This window comes from Salvelinus namaycush, unplaced genomic scaffold (genome assembly GCF_016432855.1).
Source record: "Salvelinus namaycush isolate Seneca unplaced genomic scaffold, SaNama_1.0 Scaffold899, whole genome shotgun sequence".
Taxonomy (NCBI): domain Eukaryota; kingdom Metazoa; phylum Chordata; class Actinopteri; order Salmoniformes; family Salmonidae; genus Salvelinus; species Salvelinus namaycush.
The window spans coordinates 39,521-64,245 of NW_024061640.1; the positions used below are offsets into that span (position 1 = coordinate 39,521).

General features: G+C 43.0%; 1 protein-coding gene across 1 annotated transcript in view; it reads left to right on the top strand.

The window, feature by feature from the left end:
- LOC120043311 (disks large-associated protein 3-like) overlaps window positions 1-24,725 on the top strand; it is a 49,756-nt gene that overhangs the window by 24,464 nt on the left and 567 nt on the right. Inside the window, exons 7-14 of the mRNA XM_038987928.1 lie at window positions 2,117-2,136; window positions 3,395-3,412; window positions 8,941-9,316; window positions 9,435-9,529; window positions 10,295-10,532; window positions 21,995-22,319; window positions 22,554-22,645; window positions 23,309-23,455. Of these exons, the coding sequence (XP_038843856.1) occupies window positions 2,117-2,136; window positions 3,395-3,412; window positions 8,941-9,316; window positions 9,435-9,529; window positions 10,295-10,532; window positions 21,995-22,319; window positions 22,554-22,645; window positions 23,309-23,455 (1,311 nt within the window). The remainder of the gene's footprint in view (window positions 1-2,116; window positions 2,137-3,394; window positions 3,413-8,940; window positions 9,317-9,434; window positions 9,530-10,294; window positions 10,533-21,994; window positions 22,320-22,553; window positions 22,646-23,308; window positions 23,456-24,725) is intronic.

Here is a 24,725-nt window from a genome sequence, read left to right on the forward strand (position 1 = left end):
AATCACTTTCCTTAAAATGTATCCATAATGGAAAGAAAATTGCCTTTCGTTAATGTGTACTCTACAAATTCAAATGATCCTACATTTTCTATTTTCTGAATAACATATTGTTAGAATGAACTGAATTCCATCTGCTTATTGGGACAGACATGAATGCCTTTCTGGACATGTGGGACAAATGTAATAAGACCAACTACAATGTACAGGCAACCAAGGCTCTCCGACATCTGATTACAACCTCATTGATGTCTGGCGAGCTCATAACCCTAAATCAAAAGAGTACACGTCTCTATTGAAACAGGCACAAAACATCGTCCCAAATCGATTTTGTATTATTATCTACGCCTATGTAATCATAACGGTTATTTCTGCCACATTTATGAATCTCTTAAAAGAGATTTAATGCTTTAAATGTTTCCTTCCAAAAATACTAAATTTCTGTGAACAATTTGAAACCGAATTGAATGATTTCATGATGATTAACAAAACTTCAGTCGATGATCCTCAGATTTTATGGGACGCCATTAACTCTTTTATTAACAACAATGCATCTGGGCTGGATGGCATACCAGTTGAAATATAGCAAACATTTTTTCTGATGTTCTCAGAGGACCGTTATTAGCATGTTTTAATCCTATATAAACGGTAGATAATCAGATACTCAACAAGAAGGTCTTATTTCATTACTACTGAAACAGGATCCAAAGTAGTAAATATAAAAATCCAGTCCATTGAAATAAAATTGGAGGCCCCTTTACTCTTCAGTGTTGTGATTAGGGCTGTTGCGGGGACCGTATTACTGCCACACCGGCGGTCACGAGTCATGAAGGCCGTCAAATTCCACATGACCGTTTAGTCGCAGTAATTAGGCTTCTCCAAGCTCTGATGCTGCTGATGATCATTAGTAGCCTACCAAACTTTCTAACTGCCTGGTACTCAGCACTCTATTGTCCCTCTAATCACTCTGAAATCAATGCAAATGTAAAGGTAAATCTAATCAAACACTTCATGAGAGCCCATGAGCTCATATTGCACAACATTTCTATAGGCTATGCAATTGCGGGTGAAAACAGAGTGATGGCCTCTAATAGAAAGATGAGGATCCCATCAGCTTTCTATAGGCTAGACCTACTATATCTATTTCTCAATTTTCCTAGTATTAAGCACATTGCTTGTATTTACAACAGAAGTATAGCATACCTGGTTGGCATGAAAATGAATTGCAGGAATAGCATCTTCCATTCGCTATTTCAGTGCATAGATGTATTTTTTCCCGCTGCCCCTGTTTCGATACAGGTGCATGATAATGGTCCATTCTAAATCAAAACAAATTTCACACATGTATTATTTAGTATATGTAAAGACAAAATTAAATCAAGAATAGTCTGCTGGGTGACAATATTAGCCTATCACTTGTGAATTATATATTATCACTTGTGGATGATGCCCAGCATAAGAAACAATGTATTTTTTTAGCGACTTTTTCGAATCATTGTCGCACACCTCATGTAGCCTAGCCCATAAGCCTTTATGTTTTAATAAGGTTTGTATCACAGCTAAATTGGCCAAATAACTTCTTAAAATGAAGCACATTATTCTGCTTTACAAGGGGTGTAGAGCCTAACTGGCATACGTAAGCAGTGAGTGAATTTGAAGTTTGGGGGAAGATTATTTTCACCATAAAAAATGCACCTTTTATAATAAAAGCATGACATGCATAATTGCGGTCACTTTTGATAATGGTGTTTTCCGCTAATGGAACATTCTTACAGCCTACTACCGTGTGTTCATTGCTGAGCATATAATGTGAAGAAATTAATCGTTTAAAAACATTTTAAACTAAACGTTCTGATCTGTTGTGTCAGACACATTGCATAAAAAAAATATTTTTGACGCTAGTGGTTGTCCCAGACTATGAATGATGATATGATATAATATCGATATGATATGAATATTCATTCCTCGCACAGAATCAAATAGAATAGGTCAACTTTTGTACCATGGGGGGATAGTACAGTAGGTTGACATAGGCTAGTGCTTTTGCTGTTCGTTCGGCCTACTCATCTTATCAGCTGACGAAAAAAAATCACATGAGTGAGAGATGCTCAGAGAGAAGGACACAACGCAGCACTCCGGGCCGCAAAAGGCATAGATTATTTTTAGGATTACGGCCACAAAGGGGCAGTGGCATAGATTATTTTTAGGGTGCATTACGGCCACAAAGGGGCAGTGGCATAGATTATTTTTAGGGTGCATTACGGCCACAAAGGGGCAGTGGCATAGATTATTTTTAGGGTGCATTACGGCCACAAAGGGGCAGTGGCATAGATTATTTTTAGGGTGCATTACGGCCACAAAGGGGCAGTGGCATAGATTATTTTTAGGATTACGGCCACAAAGGGGCAGTGGCATAGATTATTTTTAGGATTACGGCCACAAAGGGGCAGTGGCATAGATTATTTTTAGGATTACGGCCACAAAGGGGCAGTGGCATAGATTATTTTTAGGATTACGGCCACAAAGGGGCAGTGGCATAGATTATTTTTAGGGTGCATTACAGCCACAAAGGGGCAGTGGCATAGATTATTTTTAGGGTGCATTACGGCCACAAAGGGGCAGTGGCATAGATTATTTTTAGGGTGCATTACGGCCACAAAGGGGCAGTGGCATAGATTATTTTTAGGGTGCATTACGGCCAGAAAGGGGCAGTGGCATAGATTATTTTTAGGGTGCATTACGGCCACAAAGGGGCAGTGGCATAGATTATTTTTAGGGTGCATTACGGCCACAAAGGGGCAGTGGCATAGATTATTTTTAGGATTACGGCCACAAAGGGGCAGTGGCATAGATTATTTTTAGGGTGCGTTACGGCCACAAAGGGGCAGTGGCATAGATTATTTTTAGGGTGCATTACGGCCACAAAGGGGATGCCGCAGTGAAATTGGAGGCATCATCATGTGCTTGAGAGACTATTATAGTGTGAACAGCCTGCACAAAAATACAAAGCAGAGCTCATGCCTTTCAAGCTACTTTTTTCAAATCATCATTAGTCTCATCATGCAGCCTTACAATGTATTAAAAATCTAAACATATAGACCAACGTTTGTCGAACAACTAAAGTTACATGAATAACTCTAAATGAAGCATATAGGAGTACCTGTTTCTTTGTTAACCGCTCAACACAGAATGGCCGCATGTGCGCACTCCCCCAAATCGTTTGGAGAAAATATTTATATTTTATTCAGATTTGTTCAATTGTATTCTTCATACTATAAAATAATATAATAATATTAATATAATATAAAATAATGTCATGGAATTCAGGTGACAAAGGGCTGGTTTTAATTCTAGACACAGGAAAGGTAGGAAGTATACGGAGGGTACGGGGCAAAAGAGGACGAACAGCAGAAGGGTTAATGATCTTGACCTTCTTGGATACCGGTTGGTGCTGCGGAAGCGAAGCGGCCCGGGCGTTACTGAACCCCTCCCGAAGGTACTGGTACTCCGCGGGGCTGGTGGAGAGGTCCGGGGCAATTTCCAAGCCCCCGGGAAGATGTCCTGGGGCAGGCAGAGCTGACTTCAGTCAATCAGTGTGGCAGGACGGGCTACAGCCCGCGATGGCACCAGTAGCCCAGTCAATAGAGTGATTGTGTCGCTGGAGCCAAGAGAATCCCAATACCACGGGAACCTGCGGAGACTCAACTAGCAGGTGTCTCGCTGTGGTTCCCTGACACTCGTAGGTTGATGGGGTTGGTATGGTGGGGGACCCGGCCTATAGAGCGCCCGTCCATGGGAAAAGAGAGGAGTTGAGCGAGGATGCCCAGCTCGGACGCCAGGGTAACTTCCATAAGACTCACATTGGCCCCTGAGTCGATGAGTACCTGCAGAGGCTTGGACTGGTCGCCCCACAGCAGGATGGCATGGAGACGGGGGTGAGTAAGGGGAGAAAAACAATTATCTTTAAGACTCACCAGAGTACTCCCTCCAATGAATGAGCTATGTCGCTTGATGGGACAGGTAGACACATAATGACCGGCAGTACCACAATACAGACAACTCTGGGTGTCAGGTCTGTGTACGCGTTCGGCTGGAGACAGCCTAGCCCTGCCGAGCTACATAGGCTCGGGAATAGGTGAATCGGCAGTCGTTGGTGGCTCATGGAGGAACTCGGGTAAGCTCGGATCCTCTTGGGGATGTAGACAACGGGGACTTCCGGAGATCACCAGATCCAAGGTGGGATTCTTGAGTGAGTGATTGGTACCGCTATCAGACCTCTTCTCCCTTCTACGTTCCCGTAGCCGACCATCGATCAGGATGGTTAAAGCGATGAATGAGTCGAGATCCGTCTGTAGTTGCCGGGCTGCAAACTCATCCTTTACTTCCTCTGATAATCCGTGGAGGATCAGGCAGAGGTCGGTAATCTAGAGTAGTGTGGCAAAAGTACAGGACGGCAGGCAGGATCAGGGTCAGGTCAGGCAGAGGGGTCAAATCCGGGAAAAAGTAGAAAACAGGAACTAAGACAAGACAGGAGTAAGAGGGAAAAGGCTGGTAGGTTCTACGAACAAAACAAACTGACAACAGACAAACAGAGAACACAGGTATAAATACACAGGGGATAACTTGGAAGATGGGCGACACCTAGAGGGGGTGGAGACAAGAACAAAGACAGGTGAAACAGATCAGGCTGTGACATTCTCTACACACAATACCCCATAATGACAAAGTGAAAACAGGTTTTTAGAAGAAAGGAAAAAAATAATAAAAGAGAAATATCATATTTACATAAGTATTCAGACCCTTTGCTATGAGACTGCATCCTGTTTCAATTGGTCATCCTTAAGATATTTCTGCAACTTGATTGGAGTCCACCTGTGGTAAATTAATTGATTGGACATGATTTGGAAAGGCACACACCTGTCTATATAATCTGGATGAAGGGCCTTGGTCAGGGAGGTGACCAATAACCCGATGGTCACTCTAACAGACCTCCAGACTTCCTCTGTGAAGATGGGAGAACCTTCCAGAAGGACAACCATCTCTGCAGCACTCCACCAATTAGGCCACTTCTTTGTAAAAGGCACATGACAGAACGCTTGGAGTTTGCCAAAAGATACCTAAAGGACTTTTAGACCTGAGAAATAAGATTCTCTGGTCTGATTATATCAAAATTGAACTCTTTGGCCTGAATGCCAAGCGTCACGTCTGGAGGAAACCTGGCACCCTCCCTACGGTGAAGCATGGTGGAGGCAGCATCATGCTATCGGGATGTTTTTCACCGCCAGTGACTGGGAGACTAGTCAGGATTGAGGGAAAGATGAACAGAGCAAAGTACAGAGAGATCCTTGATGAAATCCTGCTCCAGAGCACTCAGGACCTCAGACTGTGGCGAAGGTTCACCTTCCAACAGGATAATGACCCTAAGCACACAGCCAAGACAACGCAGAAGTGGTTTTGGGAGAAGTCTCTGAATGCCCTTGAGTGACCCAGCCAGAGCCTGGACTTGAACCCGATCGAACATCTCTGGAGAGACCTGAAAATAGCTGTGAAGCGACGCTCCCTATTCAACCTGACATAACTTGAGAGAATCTGCAGAGAAGAACGGGAAAAACTCCCCGGATACAGGTGTGCCAAGCTTGTATCATCATACCCAAGAATACTTGAGGCTGTAATTGCTGCCAAAGGTGCTTCAACAAAGTACTGAGTAAAGAGTCTTAAATGGAAGAAAGACGGGAAATGAAACACAGATAAAAAATAAATAAAATAAAAACACTTCTGGGTTAGATTTCCTCAGGTTTTCACCCGCAAAATCAAAAAAAAAAAAAAAGTTTTGTTATACTCACAGACAATATTTTGACAGTTTTGGAAACTTTCGAGTGTTTTCTATCCTAATCTGTAAATTATATGCATATTCTACGATCTGGACCTGAGAAATAGTCTGTTTACTTTGGGAACGTTATTTTTAAAAAATTAAAAATTAAAAATCTGACCCCTAGCGTCAAGAAGTTAATACATATGTAAATATGAATGTGTTTTTATTTGTAGTACATTTGCACAAATTTCTAAAAACCTGTTTTTGTTTAGTCATTATATGGTATTGTAGATTGATTAGGGGAAATGTATTTCAATCCATTTTTTAATAATGCTGTAACGTAACAAAATGTGGAAAAAGTCAAAGGATCAGAATATCCAAACGCACTGTATGTATTTATTATGGACATCGAAATGTTAACAAATAAAATCAGATCCAACAATAACATCAAGGGGTTAGAAATCCAGGGCTTAAAAACAAAGGTGTCATTGTACGCTGATGATTCATGTTTTCTTTTAAATCCACAATTAGAATCCCTCCACAGCCTCATAGAGGGTCTAGATACTTGTAGAATTAGAATCCCTCCACAGCCTCATAGAGGGTCTAGATACTTGTAGAATTAGAATCCCTCCACAGCCTCATAGAGGGTCTAGATACTTGTAGAATTAGAATCCCTCCACAGCCTCATAGAGGGTCTAGATACTTGTAGAATTAGAATCCCTCCACAGCCTCATAGAGGGTCTAGATACTTGTAGAATTAGAATCCCTCCACAGCCTCATAGAGGATCTAGATACCTGTAGAATTAGAATCCCTCCACAGCCTCATAGAGGGTCTAGATACTTGTAGAATTAGAATCCCTCCACAGCCTCATAGAGGGTCTAGATACTTGTAGAATTAGAATCCCTCCACAGCCTCATAGAGGGTCTAGATACTTGTAGAATTAGAATCCCTCCACAGCCTCATAGAGGATCTAGATACCTGTAGAATTAGAATCCCTCCACAGCCTCATAGAGGGTCTAGATACTTGTAGAATTAGAATCCCTCCACAGCCTCATAGAGGGTCTAGATACTTGTAGAATTAGAATCCCTCCACAGCCTCATAGAGGGTCTAGATACTTGTAGAATTAGAATCCCTCCACAGCCTCATAGAGGGTCTAGATACTTGTAGAATTAGAATCCCTCCACAGCCTCATAGAGGGTCTAGATACTTGTAGAATTAGAATCCCTCCACAGCCTCATAGAGGGTCTAGATACTTGTAGAATTAGAATCCCTCCACAGCCTCATAGAGGGTCTAGATACTTTTTCTAACCTCGCTGGATTAAAACCGAATTATGATCAGTTACTTAACTATATTACGTATTTGGATCAGTAAAAAATACAACTTTTACTTTACCAATAAAATGATCTGACGGTGAAGTGGACATACTCAGTATTCATTTCCAGAAAGAAAGAAATCATTTCACTACAATACATTTTAGTAGACTGTTAAAGAAAATAGATAAGATCTTTCTACCATGTAAAGGACAATACCTGTCTATTTATGGAAAAAAAATCATATCCCAGTTTACCTATTTACTTCTGGCCCTGACTACACCTAACAACTTGTTTTTTAAATGATACGAGCAAAAAATATTCCACTTTATTTGGAACGGCAAGCCAGACTAAATTAAACAGGCCTATTTATATAATGAATATGAAGTCGGAGGGCAGAAATTATTTAAATATTAAAGCACTAGGCCATTATGACATCACTAAAGGTTTCAGTCATACAGAAGTTCTACTTCAATCTGAACTGGTTCTCTAGCAGATTAGTAAGAATGACTCACCCCGTGTTCAAGAATGACCTTTTTCCCCTTTATTCAGATTACAACCTCTCCCTTTATTCAGATTACAACCTCTCGCTTTCGGTTATTTGAAAAGGAAATCATCTCCCTAAATATTGCTATTTTTAAAACAATCCATAAAAAATGCTGGTTGTAATTAGTGGAGTTATGTGACACATGCAGCCAACAAGAAATGTATGGAAATGTCTGCTCTGTACAAAATGTGTTATTTCTAGAATTCTGTTGTTGCTCTCAGATCTTAGGGGTTTGTGGGTTAAATGTGGAAGACACATTTCAGTTGAATACATTCAGTTGGACGACTGACTAGGTTGATAGACTAGAATAGTCATATCTTTTGATAGACTAGAATGGTCATATCTCTTGATAGACTAGAATGGTCATATCTCTTGATAGACTAGAATGGTCATATCTTTTGATAGACCAGAATGGTTATATCTCTGGTTGGTACTATATGTACTATATGTACTATATTCCAATCCCTCAGCCATTAAAATAACATAACAATTAGTAGCAGGAAAGGTGATCCCATCTATCCTCTGCTATTTTTATTGTCTTTGGAGCCCCTGGCCCAGGCAATTCAACAATCAAAATAAATCATATCTCTCAAGTCTATGGATGACGTCGTCTTATTATACGATATTTTACTATATCTAGACAACGTATCCCAATCCCTCCCAAAAGCTCTGAGAATCATAGACAAATTCAGCTCCATCTCAAGTTCTGAACGGAATCTAACGAAATCAGCCTTACTGTCTCTCTAGACCCCGATGGAGGACACTACTTATGGAATCACAATCGTTTCCCGTTTTAAATATTTGGGAATAGATATAGTTCCTTAGATGAAACCATTGCCAGTAGATGGAAGATGGCAATATGTCTTTCCCATCTTATTGAACTGTACAGATAATTCCTGCATGATGAAATATAATCCACTGCAACTACATCATGTATCTCCTGTCTGTCTCTGTAGTTGTGGTGTCTGGTCAGACCTCCAGGGGATCCAGTCCAACTACATCATGTATCTCCTGTCTGTCTCTGTAGTTGCGGTGTCTGGTCAGACCTCCAGGGGATCCAGTCCAACTACATCATGTATCTCCTGTCTGTCTCTGTAGTTGTGGTGTCTGGTCAGACCTCCAGGGGATCCACTGCAACCACATCATGTATCTCCTGTCTGTCTCTGTAGTTGCGGTGTCTGGTCAGACGTCCAGGGGATCCAATCCAACTACATCATGTATCTCCTGTCTGTTTCTGTAGTTGCGGTGTCTGGTCAGACGTCCAGGGAAAGGAGTTACTACACAGGACCAGGACACGGCCGTTCCCGCCAGCACTCCAACTCAGCCGAGAGCCTGGATAGGGTCCCCCGGTGGGGCAGGGAGCTTGTACTCTATGGAGGGGGAGGACAGGGGCCCCCCAGAGTAAAACATAGCGGCTCCGCTGATAGTCTCTTGGAGGGGCCCAGGGGAAAGGAGAGGGGGGAGAGGGATGTGGGACGGGCAGGGGGAAGTCTGGGGAAGTCTGCCTCCCTCTCACAGAACAGTATAGTGATGAGTAAGATGGGAGGAGGAGGAGGAGGAGGAGGAGGAAGAGGAGGAGGCGGAGGACAGGAGGAGAACAAGACGGAGAGAAGAGGAAGGAATTGGAGGCCGTCTATCGCTGTACAGGTAAGTGAGGTATTTTTTTACATGTCAATTTGTTTAAATAAATTTAATTTATTTCTTATGTGTATTTGAGTGTTTTTTAAATTAGTCAATCTGACCTTTGACCCTGTGTGTGTGTCAGGTGGACAGCTCGGAGACCCTGTCAGACTCGGACCCGGATGGCAAGGCTCTGAGAGAGGTTCACTCTATAGGGGTGCAGGTGGAGGAGGACAAGAGGTAGTGTTATAACACCATTTATAACACTCATATGAACACTCATATGAACACTCATTATTGGTTTATAGCAGGCATTACGATGTTTCCACTGTAAGAGGAAAGATGGTGGGTATTGTACGAAAAATAATAATCTCTCTCTCTCGCTCTCGCTCTTCTCTCTCTCTCTCTTCTCTCTCTGTCTCGGTCTCTCTCTCTCTCTGTCTCGGTCTCGGTCTCTCTCTTCACTTCTCTCTCTCTTTCTCTTTCGCTCTCTCTCGCTCTCTTTCTCTTTCGCTCTCTCTCTCTCTCTCTCTCTCTCGCTCTCTCTCTCTCTCTCTCTCTTCACTTCTCTCGCTTTCTCTCTCTCTCTCTCTTCACTTCTTTCTCTCTCTCTCTCTCGCTCTCTCTCTTCTCCCCTTTCTGATGTAGTACGTGTGACTCTGTGACTCAGACTTCCTCCTCTATTTCTCTCGCTGTGTGTGTGTGTGTGTGGGGGGGGGTGCAGGGTATTAACAGGTGTACCACCCCCCCTGAGCTGTGGAGTGTGTGTGTCAGTGTTAATTAGGGCCGGGGTTATGTTATGCGAGAAAGCCCAGTCCTACGTGTTATACCCAGTAGTCATGGTTACACGCAGTTATTATCGAAGTTGAAACTGACAAAGGAAAAACTCCCTCAATCTCCCACATCTTATCTCTGTCTGTCTCTGCATGAGTAGTATTAGTCTGTGTGTATTTACATTAGATACATCCCAACTCTCCTCCCCTCCTTCCTTTCCTCTCCTCCCAGACGTGCTCGGTTCAAGCGATCCAACAGCGTGACGGCCAGCGTCCAGGCAGACCTGGATCCAGCGGGGGGTTTCTCAGGCCTCACCTTCGCTGTTCCTACGCAGGAGAAGAGCCTCCAGTTCCCAGGCCTCACCTTCGCTGTTCCTACCCAGGATAAGAGCCCCCAGTTCGGCTGCTCCTTCCAGAGACACTCCTCAGAGCCTGAGTCAGCCGACCAGTACGCAGAGTACCACCGCACGGTCAGTAGTTCGCATTGGGTAGTTAGTTGTTTAGTTAGCCGTTAGTTAGGTTATTAGGTTGTTAGGTTGTTAGGTTGTTAGTTAGTTAGGTTGTTAGGTTGTTAGGTTGTTAGGTAGGTAGTTAGTTAGGTTATTAGGTTGTTAGTTAGTTATTTAGTTAATTAGTTAGTTAGTTATGTTATTATATTGTTGGGTAGTTAGTTAGTTAGTTTATTAGGTTGGTAGGTAGTTATTTAGTTAATTAGTTAGTTATTTAGGTTATTAGGTTGTTAGGTAGTTAGTTAGTTAGTTCGGTCATTAGGTTGTTAGGTAGTTAGTTAGGTTATTAGGTTGTTAGGTAAGTAGTTAGTTTGTTAGTTTGTTTGTTTGTTTGTTTGTTTGTTAGGTACTTAGTTAGCTAGTTAGTTAGTTAGCTAGTTAGGTAAGTAGGTAGGTACGTACGTAGTTAGCTAGTTAGCAGTTATTTGATTATTTAGTTAGTTAGTTAGTTAGTTAGTTAGTTAGTTAGTTAGTTAGTTAGTTAGTTAGTTAGGTAGGTAGGTAGGTAGGTAGGTAGGTAGGTAGGTAGGTAGGTAGGTAGGTAGGTAGGTAGGTAGGCAGGCAGGCAGGCAGGCAGGCAGGCAGGCAGGCAGGCAGGCAGGCAGGCAGGCAGGCAGGATAATATAATATGCAACACTAGTTTGGTAACGTTGTGTCTGCTTTATGCTTATTATTTATTACATCATTGACGGACTTATCTACTTCCTGTCCTCTTCATCCCCATTGGGACTTCATTACATCATTAACTTCACTGCGCTACGGATACCGAATACGGGTTCACTTTCCTAAATAACCGCTGAATTGCAGGGCGCCAAATTCAAAAATATTACAAAAAATATTTATAATCATGCAATCACAAGTGAAATATACCAAAACACAGCTTAGCTTGTTGTTAATCCACCTATCGTGTCAGATTTTGAAAATATATTTTACAGCGAAAGAAATCCAAGCTTTTGTGAGTGTTGCTTTCAATGCTACAACAGCTTAGCCTTATATTAGCTTGGTTAGCTTGGTCACGAAAGTAAGAAAAGCAATAAAATGAATCGCTTACCTTTGATAATCTTCGGGTGTTTCCACTCACGAGACTCCCAGTTACACAACAAATCTTCTTTTTGTTCGATAAATATTACTTTCATCACAAAAAAACGCCATTTGGGTTGCGCATTATTTTGAGAAAACAAAAGCCGTGTTCCGTTCGACAAATCCCAAAAAGTATCCGAAATGGTCGTAGAAACATTTCAAATGTTTTTTATAATCAAACCTCAGTTTGTCTTTAACAAACATAATCGATAATATTTCAACTGGAGCATAACCTATTCATTAAGAGAGAAAAGGAAAATGGTGAGCTCCTCCCGCGCGCGCAGGAAATATTCCGAGGACACCTGACTAGTTTTGAAAAAACTCGTTCATTTTTCTAAATAAAAGCCTGAAACTATGTCTAAAGCCTGGTCACAGCCTGAGGAAGCCATTGGAGAAGAAATCTGGTTGATACCCCTTTAAATGGAGGTTAGACGGGCCAGGGAACACAGATTTTGTTTAAAGAAATATCACTTCCGGGTTACATTTTCTCAGGTTTTTGTTCGCAGAATAAGTATTCTTATTCACACAGACAATATTTTGACAGTTTTGGAAACTTTGGAGTGTTTGCTATCCTAATCTGTAAATTATATGCATATTCTACGATCTGGGCCAGAGAAAATGTCCGTTTACGTTGGGCACGTTATTAAAAAAAAATAATAATAATATGACCCCTAGCGCTAAGAAGTTTTAAAGGACTTATCTACTTCCTGTCTTCTTCATCCCCATTGGGACTTCATTACATAATGAACTCTCTCCACTTCTCCCTAATAAAGAACAGCAAGTTACAATCACCACTCCATTTTAGCCAAGGGACTGCCGTACATTATTTATAATGAGGGATACCTGAAGAGAATCGGATCTCTCTGAAATGAAAATGGATGTCCCTCCCTTCAATAAAATATATTTTTACACGACCCTCCCCTATACCCCAAAACAATCATTAAAACATAAAGTGGATAGCGGAGAACATGTCTACCGTTACCTACTCCTAGGAGAGACCAGAGACTACCGTTACCTACTCCTAGGAGAGACCAGAGACTACCGTTACCTACTCCTAGGAGAGACCAGAGACTACCGTTACCTACTCCTAGGAGAGACCAGAGACTACCGTTACCTACTCCTAGGAGAGACCAGAGACTACCGTTACCTACTCCTAGGAGAGACCAGAGACTACCGTTACCTACTCCTAGGAGAGACCAGAGACTACCGTTACCTACTCCTAGGAGAGACCAGAGACTACCGTTACCTACTCCTAGGAGAGACCAGAGACTACCGTTACCTACTCCTAGGAGAGACCAGAGACTACCGTTACCTACTCCTAGGAGAGACCAGAGACTACCGTTACCTACTCCTAGGAGAGACCAGAGACTACCTTTACCTACTCCTAGGAGAGACCAGAGACTACCGTTACCTACTCCTAGGAGAGACCAGAGACTTAGATACAGTATGCAGTTTAAGAAACTGTTCTTTGTTTTTTTGACATGACATGGCAATTATTAAAAAAGTTGTTTTCTTATCCTTTAATTAACTAGGCAAGTCAGTTAAGAACAAAATCTTTATTTACAATGACCGGCCTAGGAACAGTGAGTTAACTGCCTTGGTCAGGGGCAGAACGACATATTTTTTTTGACCTTGTCAGCTCGGGGATTCAATCTAGCAACCTTTTAGTTATTGGCTCAACGCTCTAACCACTAGGCTACCTGCCGCCTCTACACTCTAACCACTAGGCTACCTGCCGCCTCTACACTCTAACCGCTAGGCTACCTGCCGCCTCTACACTCTAACCACTAGGCTACCTGCCGCCTTTACACTCTAACCACTAGGCTACCTGCCGCCTCTACACTCTAACCACTAGGCTACCTGCCGCCTTTACACTCTAACCACTAGGCTACCTGCCGCCTCTACACTCTAACCACTAGGCTACCTGCCGCCTCTACCCTCTAACCACTAGGCTACCTGCCGCCTTTACACTCTAACCACTAGGCTACCTGCCGCCTCTACACTCTAACCACTAGGCTCCCTGCCGCCTCTACCCTCTAACCACTAGGCTACCTGCCGCCTCTACACTCTAACCACTAGGCTACCTACCACCTCTACACTCTAACCACTAGGCTACCTGCCGCCTCTACACTCTAACCACTAGGCTACCTGCCGCCTCTACACTCTAACCACTAGGCTACCTGCCGCCTCTACACTCTAACCACTAGGCTACCTACCACCTCTACACTCTAACCACTAGGCTACCTGCCGCCTCTACACTCTAACCACTAGGCTACCTGCCGCCTCTACACTCTAACCACTAGGCTACCTCCCGCCTCTACACTCTAACCGCGAGGCTACCTGCCGCCTCTACACTCTAACCACCAGGCTACCTGCCGCCTCTACACTCTAACCACTAGGCTACCTCCCGCCTCTACACTCTAACCACTAGGCTACCTGCCGCCTCTACACTCTAACCACTAGGCTACCCGCCGCCTCTACACTCTAACCACTAGACTACCTGCCGCCTCTACGCTCTAACCACTAGGCTACCTGCCGCCTCTACACTCTAACCACTAGGCTACCTACCACCTCTACACTCTAACCACTAGGCTACCTGCCGCCACCTACACTCTAACCACTAGGCTACCTGCCGCCCCTACACTCTAACCACTAGGCTACCTACCACCTCTACACTCTAACCACTAGGCTACCTACCACCTCTACACTCTAACCACTAGGCTACCTACCACCTCTACACTCTAACCACTAGGCTACCTGCCGCCACCTACTCTCTAACCACTAGGCTACCTGTCATCTCTACACTCTAACCACTAGGCTACCTGCCGCCTCTACACTCTAACCACTAGGCTACCTGCCGCCTCTACACTCTAACCACTAGGCTACCTGTCATCTCTACACTCTAACCACTAGGCTACCTGCCGCCTCTACACTCTAACCACTAGGCTACCTGTCATCTCTACACTCTAACCACTAGGCTACCTGCCGCCACCTACACTCTAACCACTAGGCTACCTGCCGCCACCTACACTCTAACCACTAGGCTACCTGCCGCCACCTACTCTCTAACCACTAGGCTACCTGTCATCTCTACACTCTAACCACTAGGCTACCTACCACCTCTACACTCTAACCACTAGGCTACCTGCCGCCACCTACACTCTAACCACTAGGCTACCTGCCGCCCCTACACTCTAACCACTAGGCTACCTGCCGCCACCTACTCTCTAACCACTAGGCTACCTGTCATCTCTACACTCTAACCACTAGGCTACCTACCACCTCTACACTCTAACCACTAGGCTACCTGCCGCCACCTACACTCTAACCACTAGGCTACCTGCCGCCTCTACACTCTAACCACTAAGCCGCTCCAGTTTAAGTCTGGAATAGTGCTAAAGTTGTCTATCAAATGTAAAAATGGAGTTCAACAGCTCAATCAAATTACAACTCAGCAGCCACATATCATCAGGAGACCTATATGCACTTGTACTTTATTTTTATTTTTTTTGGGGGGGGGGGACTATCGTTTTGTAATGTATTCTAATTTATTCCATTATATTGTTGTTAGAAAATAGATGTATGTTGACTGTGATTAGGACATGGGAAAATAAGAGCATCTGCTAAATTAACAAACGAGGCATTCATAGCAAACCACATGATCCTCAAACCAAAGAAGGGATAAAACTCCTGTTTGTTAAAGTGAATTCAAAGGCACTGTATAGCCTAATAAGGCTTTATGGTTATTATTATTTATGGTTATTGGTTATTAAGTCATTATTATTTTTAATTTCCTTTTTGATAGAGCCTAAATGCTGAATTTATCGGCATGTTGTTGAAGTGGTCTTGTTGATGTGTTGTTGAAATGCTGAGCTCTCCCGCCAGCCTGTATGTAGCGTGTTTCAAATGCTTCACAATATATTTCTACAATGGCAGTTAATTCATTGTCTTTCCTTCTTTAGGCTTCCTGGCCAGCTCTTGATTGGTTAAGAGTTAGTATGTTGTTCCTGATTGGTTAAGAGTTAGTATGTTGATCTTGATTGGTTAAGAGTTAGTATGTTGTTCCTGATTGGTTAAGAGTTAGTATGTTGCTCCTGATTGGTTCAGAGTTAGTATGTTGCTCTTGATTGGTTAAGAGTTAGTATGTTGCTCCTGATTGGTTAAGAGTTAGTATGTTGTTTAACTTCTTCTGGCTGCAAGCCCGACGTCGGTACACTTATGACAACAGCCAGCTCAAAGTGCAGGGCGCGAAATTCAAAAGATATTTTTTTTTTTATATTTAACTTTCACACATTAACAAGTCCAATACAGCATATGAAAGGTACACATCTTGTGAATCCAGCCAACATGTCCGATTTTTAAAATGTTTTACAGGGAAGACACAATATGTAAATCTATTAGCTAACCACGTTAGCAAAAGACACCACTTTTTTTACTCCACCAGTTTTTTACTCCATCAGTAGCTATCACAAATTTGACCAAATAAAGATATAAATAGCCACTAACCAAGAAACAACTTCATCAGATGAAAGTCTGATAACATATTTATTGTATAGCATATGTTTTGTTCGAAAAATGTGCATATTTCAGGTATAAATCATAGTTTACATTGCAGCTACAATCAGAAATTGCACCGAAAGCAGCCATAATATTTACAGACACCAATGTCAAATACCTAATTACTCATCATAAAACATTTCTGAAAAATACATAGTGTACAGCAAATGAAAGACAGGCATCTTGTGATTCCAGACAATATTTCCGATTTATTAAGTGTTTTACAGCGAAAACAAAATGTAGCGTTATATTAGCGTAGCCACAATAGCCAGAAACACTTGGGCGCCGACGACTAGTTCACATCTACGACAGATATATGAAATAGCATCATAAAATGTTTCTTACTTTTGATGATCTTCCGTCAGAATGTTGGACAAGGTGTCCTTTGTCCAGAACAGTCGTTGTTTGGATTTAGAACGGCAACTTTCCCTCTTCAATTAGCATTGGCACTAGCCGAGTGGCACGACGCTCTCCATGTCAACAAAGTCAGAGAACGGAACACGGCAAAACTCCCGAAAAATTTTCAATAATCTGATGAAACTATATTGAAAAAACATACTTTACGATGATATGGTGACATGTATCAAATAAAATCAAAGCCACTGGATATGCAGAGAAGAATGGGAGAATCTCCAATTACAGGTGTGCCAAGCTTGTATCGACATACCCAAGAAGACTCAAGGCTGTAATCACTGCCGAAGGTGCTTCAACAAAGTACTGAGTAATGGGTCTGAATACTTATGTAAATGTGATATTTCGGGGGGGGTTTTATGTTCAAAAATTTCTAGAAACATGTTTTTGCCTTGTCACTCTGGGGTATTGTGTGTAGATTGATGAGGGAAACAAACAATTCAATTATTTTTAGAACAAGGCTGTAACGTAACAAAATTTGGAAAAAGTCAAGAATACTGTAGTGGTACTGTATAGACCTACTGTAGCATACTGTGGTGGTACTGTATAGACCTACTGTGGTGGTACTGTATAGACCTACTGTAGTGGTACTGTATAGACTTACTGTAGTGGTACTGTATAGACCTACTGTAGTGGTACTGTATAGACCTACTGTAGTGGTACTGTATAGACCTACTGTAGTGGTACTGTATAGACCTACTGTAGTGGTACTGTATAGACTTACTGTAGTGGTACTGTATAGACCTACTGTAGTGGTACTGTATAGACCTACTGTAGTGGTACTGTATAGACTTACTGTAGTGGTACTGTATAGACCTACTGTAGTGGTACTGTATAGACCTACTGTAGTGGTACTGTATAGACCTACTGTAGTGGTACTGTATAGACCTACTGTAGTGGTACTGTATAGACCTACTGTAGTGGTACTGTATAGACCTACTGTAGTGGTACTGTATAGACCTACTGTAGCATACTGTAGTGGTACTGTATAGACCTACTGTGGTGGTACTGTATAGACCTACTGTAGTGGTACTGTATAGACCTACTGTAGCATACTGTAATGGTACTGTATAGGCCTACTGTAGCATACTGTAGTGGTACTGTATAGACCTACTGTAGCATACTGTAGTAGTACTGTATAGACCTACTGTAGCATACTGTAATGGTACTGTATAGACCTACTGTAGCATACTGTAGTGGTACTGTATAGACCTACTGTAGCATACTGTAGTGGTACTGTAGTGGTCTACTGTGGGGTACTGTAGTGGTACTGTATAGACCTACTGTGGGGTACTGTATAGGCCTACTGTAGCATACTGTAGTGGTACTGTATAGACCTACTGTAGCATACTGTAATGGTACTGTATAGACCTACTGTAGTGGTACTGTATAGACCTACTGTAGCATACTGTAATGGTACTGTATAGACCTACTGTAGCATACTGCATAGGTCTACTGTAGCATACTGTATAGATCTACTGTAGCATACTGTATAGACATACTGTAGCATACTGTAGTGGTACTGTATAGACCTACTGTAGTATACTGTATAGACCTACTGTAGCATACTGTATAGACATACTGTAGCATACTGTAATGGTACTGTATAGACCTACTGTAGCATACTGTAGTGGTACTGTATAGACCTACTGTAGCATACTGTAGTGGTACTGTATAGGCCTACTGTAGCATACTGTAGTGGTACTGTATAGACCTACTGTAGTATACTGTAGTGGTACTGTATAGACCTACTGTAGCATAATGTAGTGGTACTGTATAGACCTACTGTAGTGGTGCTGTATAGACCTACTGTAGCATACTGTAGTGGTACTGTATAGACCTACTGTAGCATACTGTAGTGGTACTGTATAGACCTACTGTAGCATACTGTAGTGGCACTGTATAGACCTACTGTAGCATACTGTAGTAGTACTGTATAGACCTACTGTAGGATACTGTAGTGGTACTGTATAGACCTACTGTAGGATACTGTAGTGGTACTGTATAGACCTACTGTAGCATACTGTAGTAGTACTGTATAGACCTACTGTAGCATACTGTAGTGGTACTGTATAGACCTACTGTAGCATACTGTAGTAGTACTGTATAGACCTACTGTAGCATACTGTAGTGGTACTGTAGTGGTCTACTGTGGGGTACTGTAGTGGTACTGTATAGACCTACTGTGGGGTACTGTATAGGCCTACTGTAGCATACTGTAGTGGTACTGTATAGACCTACTGTAGCATACTGTAGTGGTACTGTATAGACCTACTGTAGTGGTACTGTATAGACCTACTGTAGCATACTGTAGTGGTACTGTATAGACCTACTGTAGCATACTGTAATGGTACTGTATAGACCTACTGTAGCATACTGTAGTGGTACTGTAGTGGTCTACTGTGGGGTACTGTAGTGGTACTGTATAGACCTACTGTGGGGTACTGTATAGGCCTACTGTAGCATACTGTAGTGGTACTGTATAGACCTACTGTAGCATACTGTAATGGTACTGTATAGACCTACTGTAGTGGTACTGTATAGACCTACTGTAGCATACTGTAATGGTACTGTATAGACCTACTGTAGCATACTGCATAGGTCTACTGTAGCATACTGTATAGACCTACTGTAGCATACTGTATAGACATACTGTAGCATACTGTAGTGGTACTGTATAGACCTACTGTAGTATACTGTATAGACCTACTGTAGCATACTGTATAGACATACTGTAGCATACTGTAGTGGTACTGTATAGACCTACTGTAGCATACTGTATAGACATACTGTAGCATACTGTAATGGTACTGTATAGACCTACTGTAGGATACTGTAGTGGTACTGTATACACCTACTGTAGCATACTGTAGTGGTACTGTATAGACCTACTATAGCATAATGTAGTGGTACTGTATAGACCTACTGTAGTGGTGCTGTATAGACCTACTGTAGCATACTGTAGTGGTACTGTATAGACCTACTGTAGGATACTGTAGTGGTACTGTATAGACCTACTGTAGTGGTGCTGTATAGACCTACTGTAGCATACTGTAGTGGTACTGTATAGGCCTACTGTAGGATACTGTAGTGGTACTGTATAGACCTACTGTAGGATACTGTAGTGGTACTGTATAGACCTACTGTAACATACTGTAGTGGTACTGTATAGACCTACTGTAGGATACTGTAGTGGTACTGTATAGACCTACTGTAGGATACTGTAGTGGTACTGTATAGACCTACTGTAACATACTGTAGTGGTACTGTATAGACCTACTGTAGCATACTGTAGTGGTACTGTATAGACCTACTGTAGGATACTGTAGTAGTACTGTATAGACCTACTGTAGGATACTGTAGTGGTACTGTATAGACCTACTGTAGGATACTGTAGTGGTACTGTATAGACCTACTGTAGTGGTACTGTATAGACCTACTGTAGGATACTGTAGTGGTACTGTATAGACCTACTGTAGTGGTACTGTATAGACCTACTGTAGGATACTGTAGTGGTACTGTATAGACCTACTGTAGTGGTACTGTATAGACCTACTGTAGGATACTGTAGTGGTACTGTATAGACCTACTGTAGGATACTGTAGTGGTACTGTATAGACCTACTGTAGGATACTGTAGTGGTACTGTATAGACCTACTGTAGTGGTACTGTATAGACCTACTGTAGGATACTGTAGTGGTACTGTATAGACCTACTGTAGTGGTACTGTATAGGCCTACTGTAGCATACTGTAGTGGTACTGTATAGACCTACTGTAGGATACTGTAGTGGTACTGTATAGACCTACTGTAGGACACTGTAGTGGTACTGTATAGACCTACTGTAACATACTGTAGTGGTACTGTATAGACCTACTGTAGGATACTGTAGTGGTACTGTATAGACCTACTGTAGGATACTGTAGTGGTACTGTATAGACCTACTGTAGGATACTGTAGTGGTACTGTATAGACCTACTGTAGCATACTGTAGTGGTACTGTATAGACCTACTGTAGCATACTGTAGTGGTACTGTATAGGTCTACTGTAGGATACTGTATAGGTCTACTGTAGCATACTGTATGGGTCTACTGTAGGATACTGTATAGGTCTACTGTAGCATACTGTATGGGTCTACTGTAGGATACTGTATAGGTCTACTGTAGCATACTGTATGGGTCTACTGTAGGATACTGTATAGGTCTACTGTAGCATACTGTATGGGTCTACTGTAGGATACTGTATAGATCTACTGTAGGATACTGTATGGGTCTACTGTAGGATACTGTATAGGTCTACTGTAGGATACTGTATGGGTCTACTGTAGCATACTGTATGGGTCTACTGTAGGATACTGTATAGGTCTACTGTAGGATACTGTATAGGTCTACTGTAGGATACTGTATAGGTCTACTGTAGGATACTGTATAGGTCTACTGTAGGATACTGTATAGGTCTACTATAGCATACTGTATGGGTCTACTGTAGGATACTGTAGTCATTTCTTATCTGAAGCTGAATAGTCAAATAGGCAGCACAAAATGTTTACATCAGTAAGAGCAGGGCAGGCCTGGGATACATGATAGCCTATCCGTTGCCTGGGATACATGATAGCCTCTCCGTTGCCTGGGATACATGATAGCCTATCCGTTGCCTGGGATACATGATAGCCTATCCGTTGCCTGGGATACATGATAGCCTATCCGTTGCCTGGGATACATGATAGCCTATCCGTTGCCTGGGATACATGATAGCCTATCCGTTGCCTGGGATACATGATAGCCTCTCCGTTGCCTGGGATACATGATAGCCTATCCGTTGCAGTGTGTAATGCATTGTAGCCTAGTTTAACATGCACCATCCAAGCAGCGAAGAAGAAAAAAAACTCAGGAAGGAAAGTACATTTTCTGATAAAAATATATTTCCCCTGTGCTTCTCTGAGCATGCTCTTCCTATAGCCTAGGCCTGTAACGTTTAGTAACGGAGATGGATCGTCTGATTGAGACCACACTGGGCATACTTGATATTGTGTGCTCAGCAGAGAATCAGGGGATGAGGGGCAGCATAGGGCCACACGTCGTGATACTATAATAAAGAAAACATTCTCAAACCCTTAACAATATGAACATTTAATTGATTACAAATGACATGATCCTCCGCTGGACTAAATAAAATAAAAAATATTAAACCCTCCCCCCTTTTCCTCCTGGTAAGTGTTGTGTAAATTTCCCATCTCTCCCTAACTTGACTTACTTTGACTTTAAACCCTTTTTTACTCAGGTTCTGTATTGAATTGTTTTTTTGTTGTTGTTGACCTAAGCCTTATTGTGTAGCCTATCCATTAGCATAACTGGTATTTCTACTCCTTTCTCTAGGTGCACACCCAGGGCCAGTGGGCCTACAGAGAGGACTACGTCCAGGATGGTTACGCTACAGACCACCACCCTCACCAGATACCCCCCCTGCCCCCGCGGGCCCACTCCCCCCTGCCCCTCGCAGCGGACCGAGGTGGCTGGATAGGCACACCCCAGCCCTCACTGGAGGGGGGCCTCCGTAGTCTACCTGATTCTGGTCGTGCCTCGCCCTGTCTGAGAGACGGAGAGTTCTTCTTACGCCTCCTTCAGGCGGAGGTGGAGAGGATGGAGGGATGGTGTCAGAACGTAGAGAGAGAGGCGGAGGAGAACGAGCTGCCAGAGGAGGGTGAGGAAAGGGGGAGGAAAGGGGGAGAGAGATTGGGAGGGAGGGTGGAAGGGGGGTGAGATGTTGTATGAGTGGTGGGGGTTGTCAGAAAGAGGAGGAAGTAGGTTATAGGAAAGATGGACTGGTTTGAGCTTTAGCTCACAAATATCACACGTTTGACTTTCTACTTGCTGTGTCCTGACTCCCCGTCTTTCTGTTGCCTTACATCCTGTTTCCTGTGCGTTTCCTGTCCAGTTCTGGAGCTGATCCGTAATGCGGTGGGCAGTGCCCAGATGCTCATGTCTCAGAAGGTGCAGCAGTTCTTCCGTCTGTGCCAGCAAAGCGTGGTGAGTGTGTGTGTGTGTGTGTGTGTGTGTGTGTGTGTGTGTGTGTGTGTGTGTGTGTGTGTGTGTGTGTGTGTGTGTGTGTGTGTGTGTGTGTGTGTGTGGTCTCTTCTATCTTTTGTCAAACCAATATGAATGAGTCCTAGCTACAGAATGGGCATATCTACCAATATGAATGAGCCCTAGCTATGGGGATAATGTATCTACCAATAGGAATGAGTCCTAGCTATGGGGATAATGTATCTACCAATAGGAATGAGTCCTAGCTATGGGGATAATGTATCTACCAATAGGAATGAGCCCTAGCTATGGGGATAATGTATCTACCAATAGGAATGAGTCCTAGCTATGGGGATAATGTATCTACCAATAGGAATGAGCCCTAGCTATGGGGATAATGTATCTACCAATAGGAATGAGCCCTAGCTATGGGGATAATGTATCTACCAATAGGAATGAGCCCTAGCTATGGGGATAATGTATCTACCAATAGGAATGAGTCGTAACTATGGGGATAATGTATCTACAATATGAATGAGTCCTAGATATGGAGATAATGTATCTACCAATAGGAATGAGTCGTAGCTATGGGGATATATTCTACAGTTTTCTCGTAATCGGTTCTCATGACCCCACTTATGTATTATTTGCCCCTCCCCCCTCCAGGACCCGTCCGCGTACCCCCAGCCCACCTCTCAGGACCTGTCCGGGCTCTGGGACCTGCTCCAGCTCAACGTGGAAGACGTCAAGGTCAAGTTCCAGCACCTCCAGAGGCTCAAGGACTCCGGCTGGAGGCTTCCCCCAGACAAGAAAGTGAGAGCTGGGATCCGCTTTGCCCAGTTGCCCCCTGACCCTGGGTCATTCCCCAGAGCCAAGATGGCAGTGTGTCGGAGAGTGGCACAGATGGGTCTGCTGCCCCCAAGCCAGCCCTGGCTGTGAAACTGCACAACATCAAGAGTGGAGAGGCTTTGAGACAAAATGGCTCAAAGCATTGTGCTTTAAAGTTTTGTGTTAGTTCTGAATGCAAAAAAAATTTGCTGAGCCCGTCTTAACTAAAATGACTGAGTGCTGTTTCAAAGCTTTATGGCAATACTTTTGATATATTGTTTTGGGAAAGACAGGAAGAACAAAACTCACAGTAACAACTGGCAACTATTAACAAGTGCTAACACTTCCTTCCTCCTTTCCTTCCCTTCCTCCTTCCTCCTTTCCTTCCTCTCTTCTTCCTCCTTCCTCCTTTCCTTCCTCCTTTCCTTCCTCCTTTCCTTCCTCCTTTCCTTCCTCTCTTCTTCCTCCTTCCTCCTTCCTCCTTTCCTTCCTCCTTTCCTTCCTCTCTTCTTCCTCCTTCCTCCTTCCTCCTTTCCTTCCTTCTTTCCTTCCTCCTTTCCTTCCTCTCTTCCTCCTCCTTCCTTCTTCCTCCTTTCCTTCCTCTCTTCTTCCTCCTTCCTCCTTTCCTTCCCTTTCTCCTTCCTCTCTTCTTCCTCCTTCCTCCTTCCTCCTTTCCTTCCTCCTTTCCTTCCTCCTTTCCTTCCTCTCTTCTTCCACATATTGATCCACATTGGTGTCTTTATTTTGGTGGGAATATTCTGACTCCTTTCTGCTATGTCTACTCTCCCTATGTATTGTTCTGACTCCTTTCTGCTATGTCTACTCTCCCTATGTATTGTTCTGACTCCTTTCTGCTATGTCTACTCTCCCTATGTATTGTTTCATGGTTGTCTTTATTATGTTGGTTTGTATTTTACATCACATTATACATCTGTCCACCCCTACAATCTTCTATTTGCACTTTATCCTCCTCTCATGTTCTACCTCAACCCTTCCCTCATTCTCCCACTGACCCTGCTCACCCTTCCATAATGTCCACCACATCCCACTGACTCTGCTCACCCTTCCATAATGTCCACCACATCCCACTGACTCTGCTCACCCTTCCATAATGTCCACCACATCCCACTGACTCTGCTCACCCTTCCATAATGTCCACCACATCCCACTGACTCTGCTCACCCTTCCATAATGTCCACCACATCCCACTGACTCTGCTCACCCTTCCATAATGTCCACCACATCCCACTGACTC